We start from the raw sequence: 18,301 nt of genomic DNA, 5'->3' as shown, positions 1-18,301 counted from the left end.
GCTATGTCAAATATTGAAATTAGTTATGATTTTGACTGTAAAAGTAATGATAATTTCTCAAAATTTGTGGTTTACAAATCCTTATTACTTCGTATTATTGTAGATGTCGTATAGTTATTTATTAACGATAGTATTTCTTCCCGTCAATTTTATTTTATATATTTTTTTAATAATTTAACTCTTATTTTATTTATAAAAATTAAGTAATCTAAAATTATGTATATCAATCAAAAGTGTAACATTTTATAAAACACGAAGCGAAATCACAACTAACCTGATTGAAATTAAACCAATGACCCGAATTGACACTAACCACATAATGAGAATTCAGCAACAACAATCCACATGGCCACAGATGTCATAATGCAATATCCTTATTTTCCAAGTTCACCTAGTAAAATAAAATAAAAAAACATTAATCTGATCCTCCTTGCCAAAAACAGACATCATTAGATAAGCTTAGAGAGAGAATGGGAACCCAACAGTTACAACTGCCACTACCATCATCTTCATCTTCAACTTGTTCAAGTAGACTTTCTTCCATTTTATCTCACCACTACGATTGCCGTAGCACCACCACCTCACTGCTTTTCAACCGCAGCAGCACCAACACCAACACCATTCTCTCTCTTTCCCTCAACCATGTCAACCACCGTCGTTCAATTCAGCGCGGCCGTGTTGGTATGGATGACTCGGCTATTCCGGCTACCACTACCGCTTTCGAGGATCACGAAGACGATGTAGAACCCGAACCTACTCCTGAGGATCTCGAATACATTAGCCAAATTGAAAGAGTAATTCTATCTTCTCTGTTTGTAGTATGTCTTGATGTTTGATTTTATTGGATTATGAATTTTGATTTTATTGGATCATTCTTGTTTAGGTTTTGGAGCTTCTCAGGAAAAACAGGGACATGCTTTTTGGAGAGGTACATAATTTATAATTTTGCTTAATTTTTTGCACTACTCTAAGAATTGTTTTTTTTAATTCTTTGTAAATAGAAGATTAACCCGCATTTATAATGCATAAAATCCTGTATTTTTAGCGGAACAAAGTTGATTGATATTATAGGAACTAGGAAGTATATGGACTTTGGGAAAAAAAAGTGTGTTCCATGAAGGCTTTAATTGATCTAGTGTAACATGTTCGGTGGATATGGTTTTACATGGATTATAAACACGATAGTCTATCAATCAATCAAAGCCTTAATCCCATAAGAGGGTTGGCTACTTAGATCATCCTCCTCCATCCCTTACGATCCAATGCCTCATCCTAATCCTCATTCTCATGCACATCCACATACTTCATGTCCTTCCTAATTCCTACCAACCAAGTCATTTTAGGAAACTTAGGCATTTATTATTAGGGAATTTTGGGGGTGGGGGTGTATTTGGATTACCTTGAGAGAATATAGCTGATTGATCTAAGTTTAGTGATGGGGACTGAGTGACAATGTGAGTGTTAATACTAAAACTTATGTAATCATTCAAGACTTTACATGGAAACTTATGAAATTCAAGGGTTCCATCTTACTTGACTGGCTATAATAAACTATGAACTGCAGTAATAGTTATAGACTTTGGTGATGGGTCTTGTCGGCTGTTAGAACCCATGTGTTGTTGGCTGCCAAGGCTTCAAGCTCTTTGTTCATAGCATCTATCCACTTTAAATGCTGTGCTGCTTCAAAATAAGTAGCTGGTTCTATCACACTTGAAATATGAGCAATGAATGCCTTGAAGGGAACAAGAAAATCATTATAGGAAACAAAATTACACCAATGAGAGGTTGCAGAATCAACTGCACACACATAATCAATCATCCAGGCTGGTTTGGCCAAGGGGTTTTTGTTTGAGGTATATTTGAGGTATTAGGATCAGGATGAGGTATTATTTGTGTATCCGGGTTAATTTGAGGGTTTTGTGTTTGGTCTGAAGTTGTTTGGTCAGGGAACATGACAAAAATATCAGGCAAATTAGGATCAAAAGTAAAAGTGAAAGCTGTATCAGCAGGAAGAAAAATTGAGTCTGGCTTGTTTGTGTTGTTTGAGAAATGGAATGGAAAATGTCTGTCATGAAAAGTAACATCCCTAGAAACAAACATTGCATTAGTTTCTAAGTTCAGAAGCTTATAAGCCTTTTGTCCAGTCCCAGCATTACACAAGGTGTTGCCCTGGAATCAAATTTGTCCTGCTATTCTTGAGAGTAGCAGCATAACACAAGCATCCAAAAACTTTTAAATGCTCAATGCTAGCTGTAATTCCATGAATTTTCTCATAAGGTATGACATAACCAATAGCTCTTGCTGTTTCTAAAGGATGTCTATGCTTCCTCTCCACAACTCCATTTTGCTGTTGAGTATCTACACAACTTCTCATATACTGACAACATTCTTCCCTCACATAATTCCTTTGCATTATCAGTTCTCAAACACTTAACATACACACCAAATTGAGTGTGAATAAAAGTAATCAAAAACTCCAAAGTATCAACACATTTAGACTTATTTTTCATTAGAAATGTCCAAGTATGTCTTCGAGATATCATCTACAACAGTCAAAAAATAAGAATAACCATCATGAGTTCTTATTTTGTAAGGACATGTAAGAGATCAAAACATTTGACACTCTTAACACTATCCTTTGGAAAAGACTTCCTAACTTGTCTAGCTTTTGGACAGATTTGACAAATGCTTTCATTACAAGTTGAATTTGAGAACTTAGAATCTATATGACTCATTTTATTGAAAGGAAAATGACCTAATCTCAAATGCAGCAACTTCTCTTCATCTCCTACAGCCAAATTTACTGAAGGAATTATTCTTAGTCTTCTTCAAGTCACTATCTGATACTGAGTTCAAATTACCAAGAACCAGAGAAGCGTTATGGGAGTGATCCTGAATCAAATACTTATCATGTGTAAAAACAATACCACAGCACATATCTCTACAAATCCTATGCGTGGTTATCAAATTAAAGTGTAAATCAGGTAATGCACCACATTCTTAAGCATTATACCATTGTCAAATTTTAGAGTGCCTATATGCTTGACTTCTACTTTCTTTCCATTAGCCACAGTAATTGTACTTGGAAATTTATCAAACACATCATATGAATCAAATAAACTCAAAGTTTGAGCATATATGATCAATTGCTCCACTATCTATTATCCACTTAGAATTGAGGCAAGTAATTAAGCAATTACTATTGACCATTCCATTGAACTGCTAAGAGCTATCCTGCTTATCTTGCTGAATAAGACTGACTAGCTTCTCATACTGCTCTTTAGTGAAGTAGTTGGTGCATTCCTCTTCATCTCGACTTTCACCACAAGCGACAGCTGCAACTCTCTTGGCTTTGTTTTTGTTGAAGCCTCCCTTAGCAGGATAACCATGTAACTTCCAGTACTTATCTATGTTGTGAAACTTGTGATTATTCAGCTTGTAATGATCACAAAATAGAGGTGCTCGATGATGATAGGGTCTGCTGTAATTACTTCTTCTCTCTTCTGCAGCTGCAAATGCCATGCTCTTAGGTTGCCCGGTAATAGTAATGTGTTTCTGCCTTTCATCTTGAATAAGCAAACTATATGCAACAGATATAGAAGGCAATGGATTCATCATCAAGATGTTTGTTCGAACTTCGGCATGTTTAGGATCAAGTTTCATAAGAAATTGGATCAATCTTTCATCCTGCCGAGACTTCAGGGACTTCTGTGTCAAATTGCAGGTGCATCTTGAACAACTGCAGACAAGAATTGGCTTTGCAGCACTAATCTGTTCCCAAATTCCTTTGATTTTTGTAAAGAACTCAGCAATTGAAGAAGATCCTTACTCTATCTTATTCAAGGTCCAGAAATCACGGAATACCTGTCTTCAAGATCCTTTCGGATCTCACAAGTAGTGGAGAAGAAAATTACACTCTTAGCAAGAGTATTATCCACAGATCTCAGTATGTATGATATTATCATGTTATTGCATCTGTTCCAAGCATTGTACATTGGATCTGATTCTCCTGGATTTTGCAAGCTTCCATCTACGAAAGCCATCTTGTTCTTCATTGAGAGAGCCGAAATCATACCTCTCTTCCAATCCTGATAAGTCTCACCATTGAATTTCTCAAAAACGAGTGAAACAGCTGGATTTTCACTTGGATGAATGTAGTAAACTGATCCGGGATCTTGAGTTGGATTCTGATTAATTGAATTAGTATCTTGTGCTGCCATTGTTATCAAGAATTTATGCTTGAAAAATTTGATTTCAGCAAAGAATTTATATGAGAAATTGCTTCTGATTACAAAAATTGAACTTGAAAAATGAAAATCGAATGAACTGATACCAGAATTGTTGTATTATTTGAAAAAATTCAGCAGATCTTCTGCTCTGATACCATGTTAAGATTCTAAAATTTAGGGTTAAACAATTTCTAGAGAGGAAACAAGAGTTTGTTTTATTGATTTTAGAAAATAATTTGATTGATTACAAAGATTTACGGCAATGTTGCTATTTATACAAGAGTTCTAACAGAATTCTTACAAGGAGAAATCTTGAGAAAATATCTTGTAACAACCTTATAACAAACTCTAACAAACTTGTAGCAGAAAATAGAAGCTTCTAGATTATTCCAGATGTTTCCAGCTAATCATCACAGCCATTCAGCTTCTGTCCTGTGCCAGCTTATGAGGGTATGCGGGTATGCTGTAGTGTCATCTTGAGCCAAATCAAACGTGCTGTGCTCTGTAGGAATAGAATCAGAAACCTTGTCAGCATGATCATCAATACCAACCAAAGAGGTCCCTAAGGAACTAGTGATACGCAAGAAGTTTACACTCAAATGGGACAATTTCAATTGGTGTATAAATGATTTTTCTAACATTGGCTATTGACCCACCCCAAAGTTTTCAGCGTTAGTGGGGAATTCTTTGGTGCTGAGGTAGTGGTTTGTCCCCAGAACACATCAGCTTCTTTAAATCTTTGGTGGAGAATATCTTTCTTTCTTTTTTTTTTTTTTGAAATTTGTTTTAGATGAATGCTTCCCTAGTTTGGATGTGCTTATAAGGAACGTTACATTTTAAGATTGTATTTGCACCCTTTTAAACATTCTTTCTAACTACAATAATGTTTCACTCCTACCATACAATACGTGATATAGACATAAATGTCTTTAATCTCAATAGCAAATTATGTGTGGATTGATTTTTTTTTTTTTCTAAACCTTTTTGGCTAAGTATTATCCTTGCATCTCCTTTGAGAAAAATCTTTGAGCCTTAATGAGCTTGACGCCACTTAAAATAAGAATGTACAATCATTTATCGAAGTAATTATAATCATCAATGTATAGTTTTAACTATATTTATGTTTGTTTACTATTTTACAAATTTGGTCCAAATCTGGCTTACAATTAGCTTTTAATATATATATGTTGGTTTACTATTTTAACAATTTGGTGCAAATCTGGCTTACGATTAGCTTGTAGAAATAGTGCTTCTCAACTAGTCAGGTTGTTAGGTGCAAATTGATATATATATATATATATATATATATATATATATATATATATATATATATATATATATATATATATATATATATATATTTTAATAAATGCGAAGTATAATGTTTACTAGAACTATATAGAATACGACGACAACATTTGTATTGTTGAATAATTTGTAGCTGGTCTATAATGAATGGTACATTAGGAGCTAACTACATATCTATGACTGGACAGTGAGCTAGAATTTTAGTACATGTCATGAATATATGAGAATCTATGAGGTATATGTCCTATAGGCTATATATATATATATATATATATATATATATATATATATATATATATATATATATATATATATATTTTTTTTTTTATATAGGCTATAGCTATTAGGTACATATTGTATTGTAAAGCTATAATGGTTTTATTCATAACACAAATCTTTGATACAGGGTTTGCACATGATACAGTGTACTCTTTCCCATCCCCTATGCTTAAAATTAATCATCTGTAACGGTCCCTTTTTTTTTTTTTTTTTTTTTATTTTTATTTTTTTATTTTTATTTTTTTATGATAATGATTAATCATCTGTTCTGGGGTAAGCTGTGATAATATTTTCCTTCTGTTTGTTTCTTCCAGAAGTGGTTGTGGAGCTTTGATTGTGATCCCTTTTCTGATTCCCTCAATTTAACTTGTAAGTTGTAACCTGGAGGCTTTAAAATACTCTGCATATATTATGAAACGATTAGATTTTTGTTACAATAATATTTTCTTGGAAAGAGGATAGGTAGAAGAGAAGGGGATAATGATTGCACAAGAGTAGAGTTGATCAATCGAAGGCAAGTTCTATTGTCATCAGTTGGATCCATTGCTGGCTTTTTGAACGCTGCTTCCTTGTTATCAGCCCCTCCTTCTATAGCTGCTTCTTCAGGCTCTGGATTTGCAGACAGTTAAGTTTCTATGAAACTTGACAAACTTCTCTGATTTTGTAAGTATGTTTTTGTAGTAACAACCTAAAATTGAGGAGTCGTTCATTCATATTAAGGGTTTACTTGATACTTGAGTATGTATTTCCTCCGTTTCTTATTACTTGACATACGATACACTTCATCTAGGCACACATATTAAGGAGTGAGATTTAAAGACAAAATACAAAAATACTCTTTACGTAAATCCCACCCCTACCCACTAACCTCATACTCTTCTCCATGCCAGAACAACCACGTCAACCAACTTCCTTAGGACCACCACTTCTAACATTGTCGTTGATGTAACCACTAATGCAACCTATGCCACCACTGAGAAAACTCAACACTACTTGTTATGACACCACCACTGAAAAAACTCAACACTACTTGTTATGAAACAACCACCTACTCCACTAGTAAAAAACTATGACTGTCACTCAATAACAACCTTAAAATTGAGGAAAAAAAATAATCAAAATAACTAACACCAACTCAAAGAACACTGCCTAAAATAGAATAATACAAAATCCAAACACACAGAAAAAACAAAAATAAAAAAGGTGATGGATTCATCCCATTACCACACAATATTATCTCGTATTTCTCTCATCCCCATCCCAATACCTATCACCTTTGTACCTATCTATATAGGAAAAAAAAAAAACCCAAATTCCCACCATCTATCGTCAAACACAAACATATTTTGATACATATAGGACGATGGACTCCTCTTATCTTGAGCGAGTTTTTGGGGATCACTCTCTTATTGTCATGTATCAATGGTATTTGAGCCGACCACTGCTCCTTTAGTCCACATGTGACAGATGGAGGGACGTCAGTGCTTGTTGGGGCTAGGAACCATCTCTCTCTTCTGTTCTCCCTCCTTCCTAGCGCAAAGTTTTCCACATGAGATCATGTAGCCTGCTAAGAGGGGTGGTATGTTACGGTCCATAACAAGCTATGGGACTTGAGTCCCACATTGGTCGCATCTGGGGGTTATATAGGACAATGAGCTCTCCTCCTCTTGAACTAGCTTTTGGGGATGACTTTCTTATTGTCCTTTATCAGTTTGGGAACAAGGGAAGGAAGGGGCTGCCATGGTATGCGAGAGAGAGAGAGGGAGAGAGAGAGAGAGAGAGAGAGAGAGAGAGAGAGAGAGAGGGAGAGGGAGAGAGAGAGAGAGAGAGAGAGAGAGAGTAGTGAATCAATGAATGCATAGGGAGTATTGTGGGGGTAAGAAAAGGTAAAACAGGGAATGAAATTTATAAACTTACCTAAAATAGAAACATTTTAAAAAAAAAAAACTCCAAAAGAGATGCATGTCAACTAATTTTAGAACTGAGTAAGTAACTAGAGGGGGCATGATAACGTTCTCCTGTTTTTAAAATTTAAAATAACAGTGAGGGGGGTGGGGGGGGGGGGGGGGGGGAAGGGGGGCTCATAAACTGCTTGTGTGGATTTATTAATGTAAACAATCAGAAGACCAAACATAACTAATTATCGAATGGATATAGCCTCTTTGTTATATACTTGTAGGATAAACCTTCCTCATCTCTTCAAAGAGTGAGACTCTAAATGTCTAAAGAGGCATATATGTTGTTGATCCTAGTCTGCGTGCAACTTACCGGCAGGGAACTTGGGGGCCACTTATTTTGATCTCTCTAGGTGTCACAGTGGTTGTCTTTATCTGTTTCAATTTCAGTGCCTGCACTCAGGGGAAAAGATTATGGAAAGACCAAGATGCGTTACCCTGACTATATCGAAACTGAAAGTGGCCTCCAGTTTAAGGTTAGGTTATTCTGTCCATCTTCAAACATTAACATGTGCCCACGTGTTCATGATCATTTCTAGTTTTCATTTTGTCTTAACCTTTTTATGTTTTGCCATCCAGGACTTGAGAAAAGGAACTGGTCCAACCCCTAAGATTGGGGAGACTGTGGTGGTGGGTCATCCATATCCAACTTGAACTTGCTCAATTCGCTTCAGTTTTTCATGTATATAGATTTATTGCATACATATCTTTCTAACCCTTAATTGGTTTTTGGCGTTCATTATACCGTGTATATAGGGGTTATAGATTATGTTGTGAGAGCTTTGTCAATCAAGTTGAAGGAACAATTTTGTTCACTCAATTAATTTCTATTTGTTGATTTTGTTGTATGAGAATATTTATAACATTTCAATTATGAAAGTATTCAGGTAGATTGGGATGGTTACACAATAGGATACTATGGACGTATATTTGAAGCTCGTAATAAGACAAAGGGTGGGTCCTTTGAGGTATTACTCTGTTAATAATATGCCTTTATCCTCTATACTTGTTATCTTGTTGGTGCGTCTAAAAGCAGTTTGTGACTTTTTGGTCTTTTGATATGTAGGGCGATGACAAGGAATTCTTCAAATTCAAAATAGGATCCCAAGAGGTATGTGACTTTCATGTTTCAAACAGTGATGTATGGAAGGAAGCACACATATCATATGTGTTGGGGAAATTGGTTTACCGGGTCACAAAAATGACCCGAAATTGAACAATTAACACTTCGAGGCCTGAACAAAATCAGTTTCCCAAAGTAATATTTCGACCCTTAATTTACACACCGGGTATCACGAAATTACCAGGAGATACAACGAAGACAACCACAATAGTGTGTAGTATATTTGTGGTAAAATGTAAAACAAAATTTGGTAAATTATGATGATGATAAATTGGTTTTGCAATAAGGTTTCAAGAAGGAAAAGCAAATTGACTTTCTTTCTTGATATGTCCCATCATATGTATTTTACACATATTTATACTAAAGCAATATCACAAAGCCAAACGACATCAAACACCAATGAAGATAACTGACGATAACCATTAGAAACAAACCAGACCCAAATCACGCCCTGCCGGGCGGTTAACCTTCATCATTTGTCATCAGCCTCGCTCCCGGTCAGGCCAGCACCACCCTCACCGGGCGGCAGACCGGGCAGAGCAATGGCAGCCTTAATTCTCTAAAACGAGTGCTGCTCTTTCTTCACCATTAATATTTTTGTCCTTTTTACCAAGGTTCTTGCTTTAATAATCTTATTCAATTAATTCACAACACCATTACCTATGTGAATTAATTAATTAACATGAATTTTGTCTACCATTCTCAAAATTATTCAACAATCCTCCCTCATTTTGAGAATTAAACCAGACACATTGCAAACATCATCATCATAAAAGGCAATCTTGTGCATAAATGAAAGTGTACAAAGACTTGAACTTCCACTTAGTGCAATACACATTCCAAGAATCCGTATCCATTTGGTGTCGTAAAACGATTGAACCAAAAGCAATACATATTGAATTCATGAAGATATTACACACACTAGATATATAACTTGATTACATTTATACTTGACACGTAAAGCCATGTGTCCCTATCTTTTCGTAAGTACTTCAAAGCTATGCCCCTATAGCTTCTTGAAGCGGCTAAATTTCGTACTTATATAGGTAGATTTCTAAACATGCTCCTGTGACCGACAGTATATCAGGAATTCTATTAAGTTAAAACAACCTCTTTTCATCACAGAAATATGGAACTTAACCTTGGATGATTAAACAAGTTCCCAATCATCAATTAAGAGAATTAATCTCATTGAACTTAAGACCCAACGTCATATTGGGCGTTAAGTTGAGATTCTCCTAATTGTGATTATCGCTCCAATCTAAAATGATTGCCATCCTTTATTAGCATCTCTTACCCATGCTTTTTAAGCAATTTGCGAGATTAAAATTCGTACGAAATTAAACAATAGTGACTACACTATCCTTGTTAAGTCTTTGATGTAACTATACCTTACACCAATATACCTTAACTCACCATTTTACACTTGGCTATATGCCTTAGCCAAAAATTACATTGTTATCACAATTTATTACTATTAGTAATATTGGCTTTTGCAACCAAAAAAAAAAAAAAAATTCTCATCGTGCATTAAAACCTTAACCATTGTGCTCATTTACGAGCGGAATGCAATGCAATGAACTCTGTTGTCATTATAAATTCCGCAATGCAAGTTAGTTTGCTTCTTAGATGCCCATAATAGTACCTCCCCCATATGGGAATATCCATCCATTTGTGAATGGAAGATCTCTATTTGAGATCCAACTTACATCCGAATATCCTTCAATAACTGAAGGATACCCACTAAAACATAAATCATAATCCATGATTTTCAACAAGTACATAAACAAACAATAAACCATTTGCTAACATAGCATTTTAGGATTACTAGTGAACCTACTTAATTAACCAATCGCATAAGCGATATCCTGCCTAGTACTTGTCATGGCATACATCAAACATCCTATACTCTAGCATATTCTAGTTGTGAAACTACCTTAACAATACTAGATAATAACTCTATGCTAGGAGCCATAGGTGTTGAATAAAGAAAGGTTAAGCTTTCACTAACATTGAACTTCTTGAGCACTTTCTCAATGTAATGAGATTGTGACAAGATCAACTTCCCTTTTTTTGTCTTTATTCTTATGCCCAAGATGACATCCGCTTCTCCCATGTCTTTCATGGAAAACAGAGAACTAAGGAAGGATTTTTTCATCTTAACTTGTGACAAATCCGTTCTAAAGATCAACATGTCATCTACATATAAACAAATTATGACACCTTGGCCGTTGTCATCAAATTTGCTATACACACATGTCTAAATTGTATAACTTAAAACCATTAGACAACACTACCCATCAAGCTATTGATGTCATTGCTTAGGTGCCTATACAGTGATTTAATTAACTTGCAAACTTTTGCCTATTGGCCTTCCATGACAAACCTTTCCAGTTGTCACATATAAACCTCTTCTTCCAAATCTCCATTCAAGAATATTGTCTTGGCATCCATTAAATGGATCACTAGGTGCATAATTGCCGCAAGTGCAATTATCAATCTAATAGTTGAAATTCTTGCTACAGGCGCATATGTATCAAAATAACCGATACCAGGCTTTTATATAAAACCTTGTGCCACTAACTTGGCCTTGAACTTTTTTAACAGTTCCATCAATCCTCAATTTCTTTTGAAGATCCATTTGCACCCTATTGGTTTAAACTAGGTGGTAAATTAGCTAAAACCCAAGTGTTGTTTCCCATGATAGATTTCATCTTATCATTAATTACTTTCTTTCAAAATGGAACATCCCGAGACTTCATATCCTCATCATATGTTAAAATATCATCTTCCACATTGATTGGATGTTGTAGTGAAACTTCATCCCTTGATCCTTCAACCAAGTACACATGAAAATCCGTACCAAAAGATTTTTCTTTCCTTGGCCTCTTACTTCTCCTTAATTGTGATGATGATGTAGATGCCTCCTCTAAATGAGTTTGGTCATCCATTTCTTGATCAATGAAACCTTGATCCTTTCGGTATTCGGAGTTACATCCTTTGATCTAGGAATTGAAGAAAATCTATTTTCATCAAACCATGCATTTCTTGACTCAATGGTGGTGTGAACCGACCAAAAGCCATTTGCTCTATACATAGAATTTATAGGATTAGCTATGTACCGCATATCCTATAAAATGCATTCAACTCCTTATTCACCTAACTTTTATATTTAGGTTCCGGCACTTTTACAATTGCCTTACAACCCCAAACTTTAAGATGACTCAAGTTTGGTTTCCTTTTATGCCATAGCTCATATGGGGTAACATCCTTCCCTTTCATGGGAACACGATTTAACACATAACAAGCCGTTAAAACGGCTTCACCCAAAAACCCATCACTGAAAACCGAATATGACAACATAGAATTATTCATTTCTTCTAGTGTCCTATTCTACCTTTCCGTTACACCACTTTGTTGTGGTGCAAATTATGCGGTAATTTCATGTACTAGACCTATAGATTGGAAATAACTTGGCTTATAGTATTCACCTCATATATTGTTTCGTAAACTTTATAAACTTTCCGTTAGTTTGCAACTCTACTTCACTCACTCAGTAGATTTTAAATATGTCTAGGATTCATCCTTAGAATACACTAAAATAAACATAGCATCACCTTAAAAAAAAAAAAAATCAAATACAGTTGCTAAATACCTCATATTGCCTAAGGAAAGTGTGCTATGAAAACACATATGCACTTAATCAAGCAATAAATTATTCTTTTCACATTGGATTTAACTGAGAGAATTAAAACATAAACAAACATCAATAAAATAAAATAAATAAACAAATATGTCATAACTTAGTTGGCTTAACCCCAATATAACATGGCATATTCAAACCAACAAAATAAACCAATATTTTGTCAAAACATGTATCCTATCATCATGATAATCAAGAATTAAATTCTTCCTCCAAAACATGGATATCACGAAAGATAAATACATCTAATTTACTCATAAAAACCAAAATCAGTTTCATGCATAAGAATTAATACAACATATACACAAATTTGACAAACTCCTCATTGCCATCAAACTTGTTTCATATACATACGCTTTTACAACTGAAATTACATAAAATAATTACACAAGACAACACCATAAACATAAAATAAATCATGGTCTTGCAAAATAAACAATAAATTCAAAATTGAATAAATTAAATAATCGATAATATATACCATACTATCCACATTAATAGTTCATGACCTATCGAAATGTGCATCTCTTGATGAATCAATTCAAGACATTTGAATTACCTCAAAAATTATACTAATAATTACTGTGGCCATTAGTCATTATCGCATAACCCATTGAAAACTACAACGGACCTTTTACCATGCATAGACCAATAAATACTTTATTAAAGCATAACTCTTGCCACATTAATTACCGTCGATAGTCAATAATCCATGAATCACAATTAACATATGCAATACCAATTACGTATTAAATAGCAATTAACATAATAAATACATGTTAATACTTCCATAAAAAATCATCATCAAATAAAAATATAAATAAGAATAAACCATTTATCCATACTAAATAGTCATAGAATAAATCAAACAATGAACTAAACCATTCATTATTTCAAGCATGAATAAAAAATAACAATATAGAAAATTAGAAATACTAACCAATTCGCCATGGATAAACACAACAATAAATTACTGTGAATTGCATCAATTTAATGGTACCGAACAAACCGTTTTTCCGCTTGATCATCTTCCTTGCGGCCTCCAATGACTCGTCTTCTTCCTCCATTAACTTCGGGGATGTGAGCAAATACCACTCCAAGAGATTACACCAAAAATGCAACTACGAACTTTTACCATCTTCGTAAAACAACTCCTCTTAATTTGTCCAAATTATGAAAATTGCAAGATAATTCTTACACCATGTCATCTTTGTAGGAAATTATTACTTTGGATTGTTGGGGAAATTGGTTTACCGGGTCACAAAAATGACACGAAATTGAACAATTAACACTTCGAGGCCTGAACAAAATCAGTTTCCCAAAGTAATATTTCGACCCTTAATTTACACATCGAGTATCACGAAATTACCAGGAGATACAACGAAGACAACCACAATAGTGTGTAGTATATTTGTGGTAAAATGTAAAACAAAATTTGGTAAATTATGATGATGATAAATCGGTTTTGCAATAAGGTTTCAAGAAGGAAAAGCAAACTGACTTTCTTTCTTGATATGTCCCATCATATGTATTTTAAACATATTTACACTAAAGCAATATCACAAAGCCAAACGACATCAAACACCAATGAAGATAACTGACGATAACCGTCAGAAACAAACCAGACCCAAATCGCGCCCTGCCGGGCGACGGAAGCCCGATCAGGCGGTTAACCTTTATCATCAGTCATCAGCCTCGCGCCCGATCGGGCAGCACCACCCTCACCGGTCGGAAGAGAGGGCAGAACAATGGCAGCCTTAATTCTCTAAACCGAGTGCTGCTCTTTCTTCACCATTTATATTTTTGTCCTTTTTACCAAGGTTCTTGCTTTAATAATCTTATTTAATTAATTCACAACACCATTACCTAAGTGAATTTATTAATTAACATGAATTTTGTCTACCATTCTCAAAATTATTCAACAATATGTTCATTCCATTTTTTCTTGACGGCAATCAATTTATTTATTTTTAAATAACATATCCCCACCATGAATCTCACTTTCATATATATATGCCAATCCACTTGCAAAATTTTGGTCGAAGACTAACAATCTTTGCCTAAGGGGCAAACAATTGAAACAGATGTACTAAGAATCAGCATCTCCACTAGTTAGGCTAGTAGGAGTACATGCTGAGCTTTAGGCTTCTCTAACTGGTGTAAAAATGGGTTATAGACTTGCTATAGACTAGGAAAATCAGATGCAATGTTCTAGATACAAGAACACATATTAAGGTGAAAACTTGTGGTTGAGTGATATCTAAAAGTAACAGATACAAGAAATATAGCTTGAGGCTATAACTCTCCAATAGGGCAGCTCGAGGCTGCTTTTCTCACTACTAGACTAATCTCACAAATCTCGTAAGAGAATACTATTCTATTGCCGCTACATTATATACTAAGCATTCAGCAATACAAAAGATACCCTAATAATAAAGAGATTTGGCTTGTACTGCCATTGTGGCCTTCAAAAACTAAACACCAGTTACCACTCCTCCAACTCCAAGTGCTTCATTAATAACTTTGGCCCTCTTCCTCTTTGTGTTGCTACTAGCTACTGCTGGTACAGATCATGAACCTTTTAGCTTGTTGTTCTTTCTTCTTTCATAGACCTGAATTGGTTGTGAGGGTGGTTTGACCCAGTTCATTGTTGTTGTAACTGACAAAATTTACACATAAGAGTGATGGGCATAAAATGGATGACTAAAATATACGAGTATTTAAATTGAGTACAAAGGCTTAATCTTCTTTTACTGCCATTTCATGGTGATCGTAATTAGATTGGAAGGTGTTTGACAAAGCTGATGCCTGACCATGCAGGTTATCCCAGCATTCGAGGAAGCTGTCTTAGGCATGTCATTGGGTGGAATTAGAAGGTATTCAGTTTTTGGCAAAGGATAGGTACTTTTTCCGGTATCACAATTGTTGTGACAAGAAAGTTAGCTTTGAAGTATATACTAAAGTTGAACTCCTACTAACATCTTATTTGAATAAAAAAAAAGAGAAATATTGTGATACAGAAAGAGTACCTATCCTTTGTTACTAAGGAAAATTCGGCCGAACATTTAGATCTGCATTTTTAACTAATGTAGACTGATATAGCCATTTTCTGCTCATTGGGTTTCTCTACTTTGCAATACTTTCAAGAGTGGAATTTTGTAAGTTGACAAAGGGCAGTTGGATTTCTTGGATGGTGCAGGGTTATAGTGCCTCCAGAACTGGGATACCCTGACAACGACTACAACAAGAAGGGACCTAAGCCAACAACGTTCTCGGTATGTAGGATATGTCAACGATTTCATTTCGTTGTTCATTCTAATCTCAGTGTTACTGACGAAGTTATTTCCACAGGGGCAAAGGGCATTGGATTTTGTGCTGAGGAACCAGGGACTTATAGATAAGACTCTGTTGTTTGATATTGAGCTCCTTAAAATCGTAACAAATTGAAAGTTGCTGCTCTCGCTGATTGTTGAACACTATTTAGTGTTTATAGGTTAGTCATTACTAATTTGTTTGCACATGTTGTTTGAAATTATATTATTCTTGAGACTTTCGGTGTTACTTGAATTGCAGCCAAAGGTTTGCCCGTTGTAGTTTTGAGGTACCGAAATATGGAATGGCAAAGGAGTGTGGTTCCTGCTGATGTCGCCTGAAGGCTAATGCTTATGATGTTTCCTTCTATAGTGATATTGTTTTTCATTTAATTTATCTTGCGTTTTTTTTTTAAAAAAAAATTATATTTTATCCTCTTTTGCATAGATGGACATTTGTAATTTCTCAGCATTTTTTCCATAGAAGAACTAAATGCAATTCTACCATTTCAATTGTGTTGCTTTATAATCAAAATGATGAGAATAAATTATTGAACATTGAATGACATCTTCCGTTCCATTAGTGCACTTTCTAACTTACAAAATTTATTTTAGCATTTGTTGTAGAATTTTTTATACTACCTCCGTTTTTTATTATGTGCAACAAAGGGGTATTATTTGTAAGACATAAAATATTCCTTTGTTACACATAATAAGAAACAGAGGTAGTACTATTTTTAATAAACATTAAAAAATACTTTGTACTAAGAAACTTTCTTTATGAGGGTAGTTCATAAAAAGTTATATTTGCTATTATGAAAATAAAGAGAAACAGAGAATATAATAGAGAGAGACGTTGATAGTAATTCTTTTGTTGTCTTCTCATTTCATTAGCCATACTATATATATATGATGAACATGTTAGTATATAAGTAAATTAAACAAAAATACTTATCTCAATGTTGTGTAGACCAAATTGACTATTGCCGCGTCGTGGATAACCACTGACCTAAAAGACGATTTCGCGCTACCCCGGTACAGTAGTTATCAAGCGGTCGCCCTCCAGGATAAGCACGGCGTCGGAGTTTGTGTGCACTCACAAACCCGACTGGAACTCAGAATACTTGCCCAAAACCGAAGGAATATTTTATGAAGAGAAGAGAGGAAGTAATTGTATTTTAGTATATATTTAAGCTTGTAAAGGCACATATATATATATAGAGGCCAAAAAAAGGTAATGTGCAACATTGAAGAAGGCAACAACCAGATTGATTTAAGGAGAAATGGCAGCCATAAAAGGTATTAACATTTTGCCATTAAACCCCCATTAAACAGCTAACAATTAGGGAATCAACCCAACAGTCAATAATTATTGTAATTGATCACAACTTTCCAAAACAAGATCAAGCCAAAGAAGAGAAAAACATAACTGAAAGATAGATATCAATGTGAGACTTTATCACATTTGTTTTCCCTCTCCTTCCTTTGTGTTTCACTCAAGAATTTCCAACAATCCCCCACAGGTTCGAAGATGTGAAAAGAAAGAAAGAGAGAAAATTGGTTTTGGGCAAAACAAAACAATTGCATAAGTGTTAATGTCTCGCGACTTGAATTAACACATAGTGGACATCAAACTATGATCCCTCACCTACCAAGTGACCTTCATCTTGAACTTAATAGGGAGTTAGGGACCCATCACTTTGAGCCACACAATTGAACATGTATAATATTCTGAAATTCCGCGAATAAAGGTGACGCATTATACTGGCCATACGTCCAGCCTGGATGCTCATAGGTGCTCTAGATTATTAGCCCTCACAATATTCATAGGAAGCGGCCACACTTCCACACCTAAGTAGGTGAATCCCATCAAGTGTGAGCTACATCACACCACCAAAAATATGGATATGGGTTCATTAAGAGCCATTTGCTCATCCTCTTTCCATTTGTAGCAAGCACATATCAAACATCTAGGGATGGACAAAAATAAAATTTTTGTGCTTCCGAATTAATTCATAATGTTCCCCTTTGAACTCATAATGAGTAGGAGTTGATTACTTATAATTCATACTTTGGGCTTTTAGTCCCATCCCCTCCGATGTTACCAAAACTAGTTTTATACACAGGCCTTTATTAGTTAACGGATCCGTAACATTCCTTTTAGACTTTTATTTAGTCTAGTGATATCACCCCATTCGAAAAATTATCTTTGGCATCAACCATCATGGGCATGGTTCAATCAAAAGTAACCACAACTTGCAAATCACGACGAATTCCTTTACAATGGGATATTTGCAAGCACATTTTTGCTCATAAGAGCCATATACTCTTGATCATCTTGCCTCATAACCTGTCAATTCAAGAGCAATAAATTTAGATAATTCCAAAACAAA

At 34.9% G+C, this 18,301-nt stretch overlaps 1 protein-coding gene across 2 annotated transcripts; it reads left to right on the top strand.

Annotated features, from left to right (window-relative positions):
* Window positions 1-402: 402 nt before the first annotated feature.
* On the top strand, window positions 403-16,476 carry LOC145623917 (peptidyl-prolyl cis-trans isomerase FKBP19, chloroplastic-like). Of its 2 annotated transcripts, none has more exons than XM_081676830.1 (12): window positions 403-794; window positions 884-928; window positions 6,131-6,185; window positions 6,279-6,440; window positions 8,162-8,247; window positions 8,351-8,405; window positions 8,663-8,739; window positions 8,838-8,882; window positions 15,418-15,473; window positions 15,797-15,872; window positions 15,949-16,090; window positions 16,171-16,476. In XM_081676830.1, the coding sequence occupies exons 1-11, from the start codon at window positions 471-473 to the stop codon at window positions 16,042-16,044; spliced, it is 1,077 nt and encodes a 358-aa protein (XP_081532956.1). In that variant the 5' UTR covers window positions 403-470; the 3' UTR covers window positions 16,045-16,090; window positions 16,171-16,476. The 2 variants fall into 2 exon arrangements, with proteins under 2 accessions (XP_081532956.1, XP_081532955.1); XM_081676829.1 differs by having other exon boundaries at window positions 406-794; window positions 8,351-8,401; window positions 8,659-8,739.
* The last annotated feature ends 1,825 nt before the right edge of the window (window positions 16,477-18,301 follow it).

The sequence above is a fragment of the Chenopodium album genome, chromosome 3, assembly GCF_948465745.1.
Source record: "Chenopodium album chromosome 3, dcCheAlbu1.1, whole genome shotgun sequence".
In the NCBI taxonomy this organism is placed as follows: domain Eukaryota; kingdom Viridiplantae; phylum Streptophyta; class Magnoliopsida; order Caryophyllales; family Amaranthaceae; genus Chenopodium; species Chenopodium album.
Note: the sequence above shows the minus strand (reverse complement) of the source record. Positions and strands in the feature narration are given on the sequence as shown.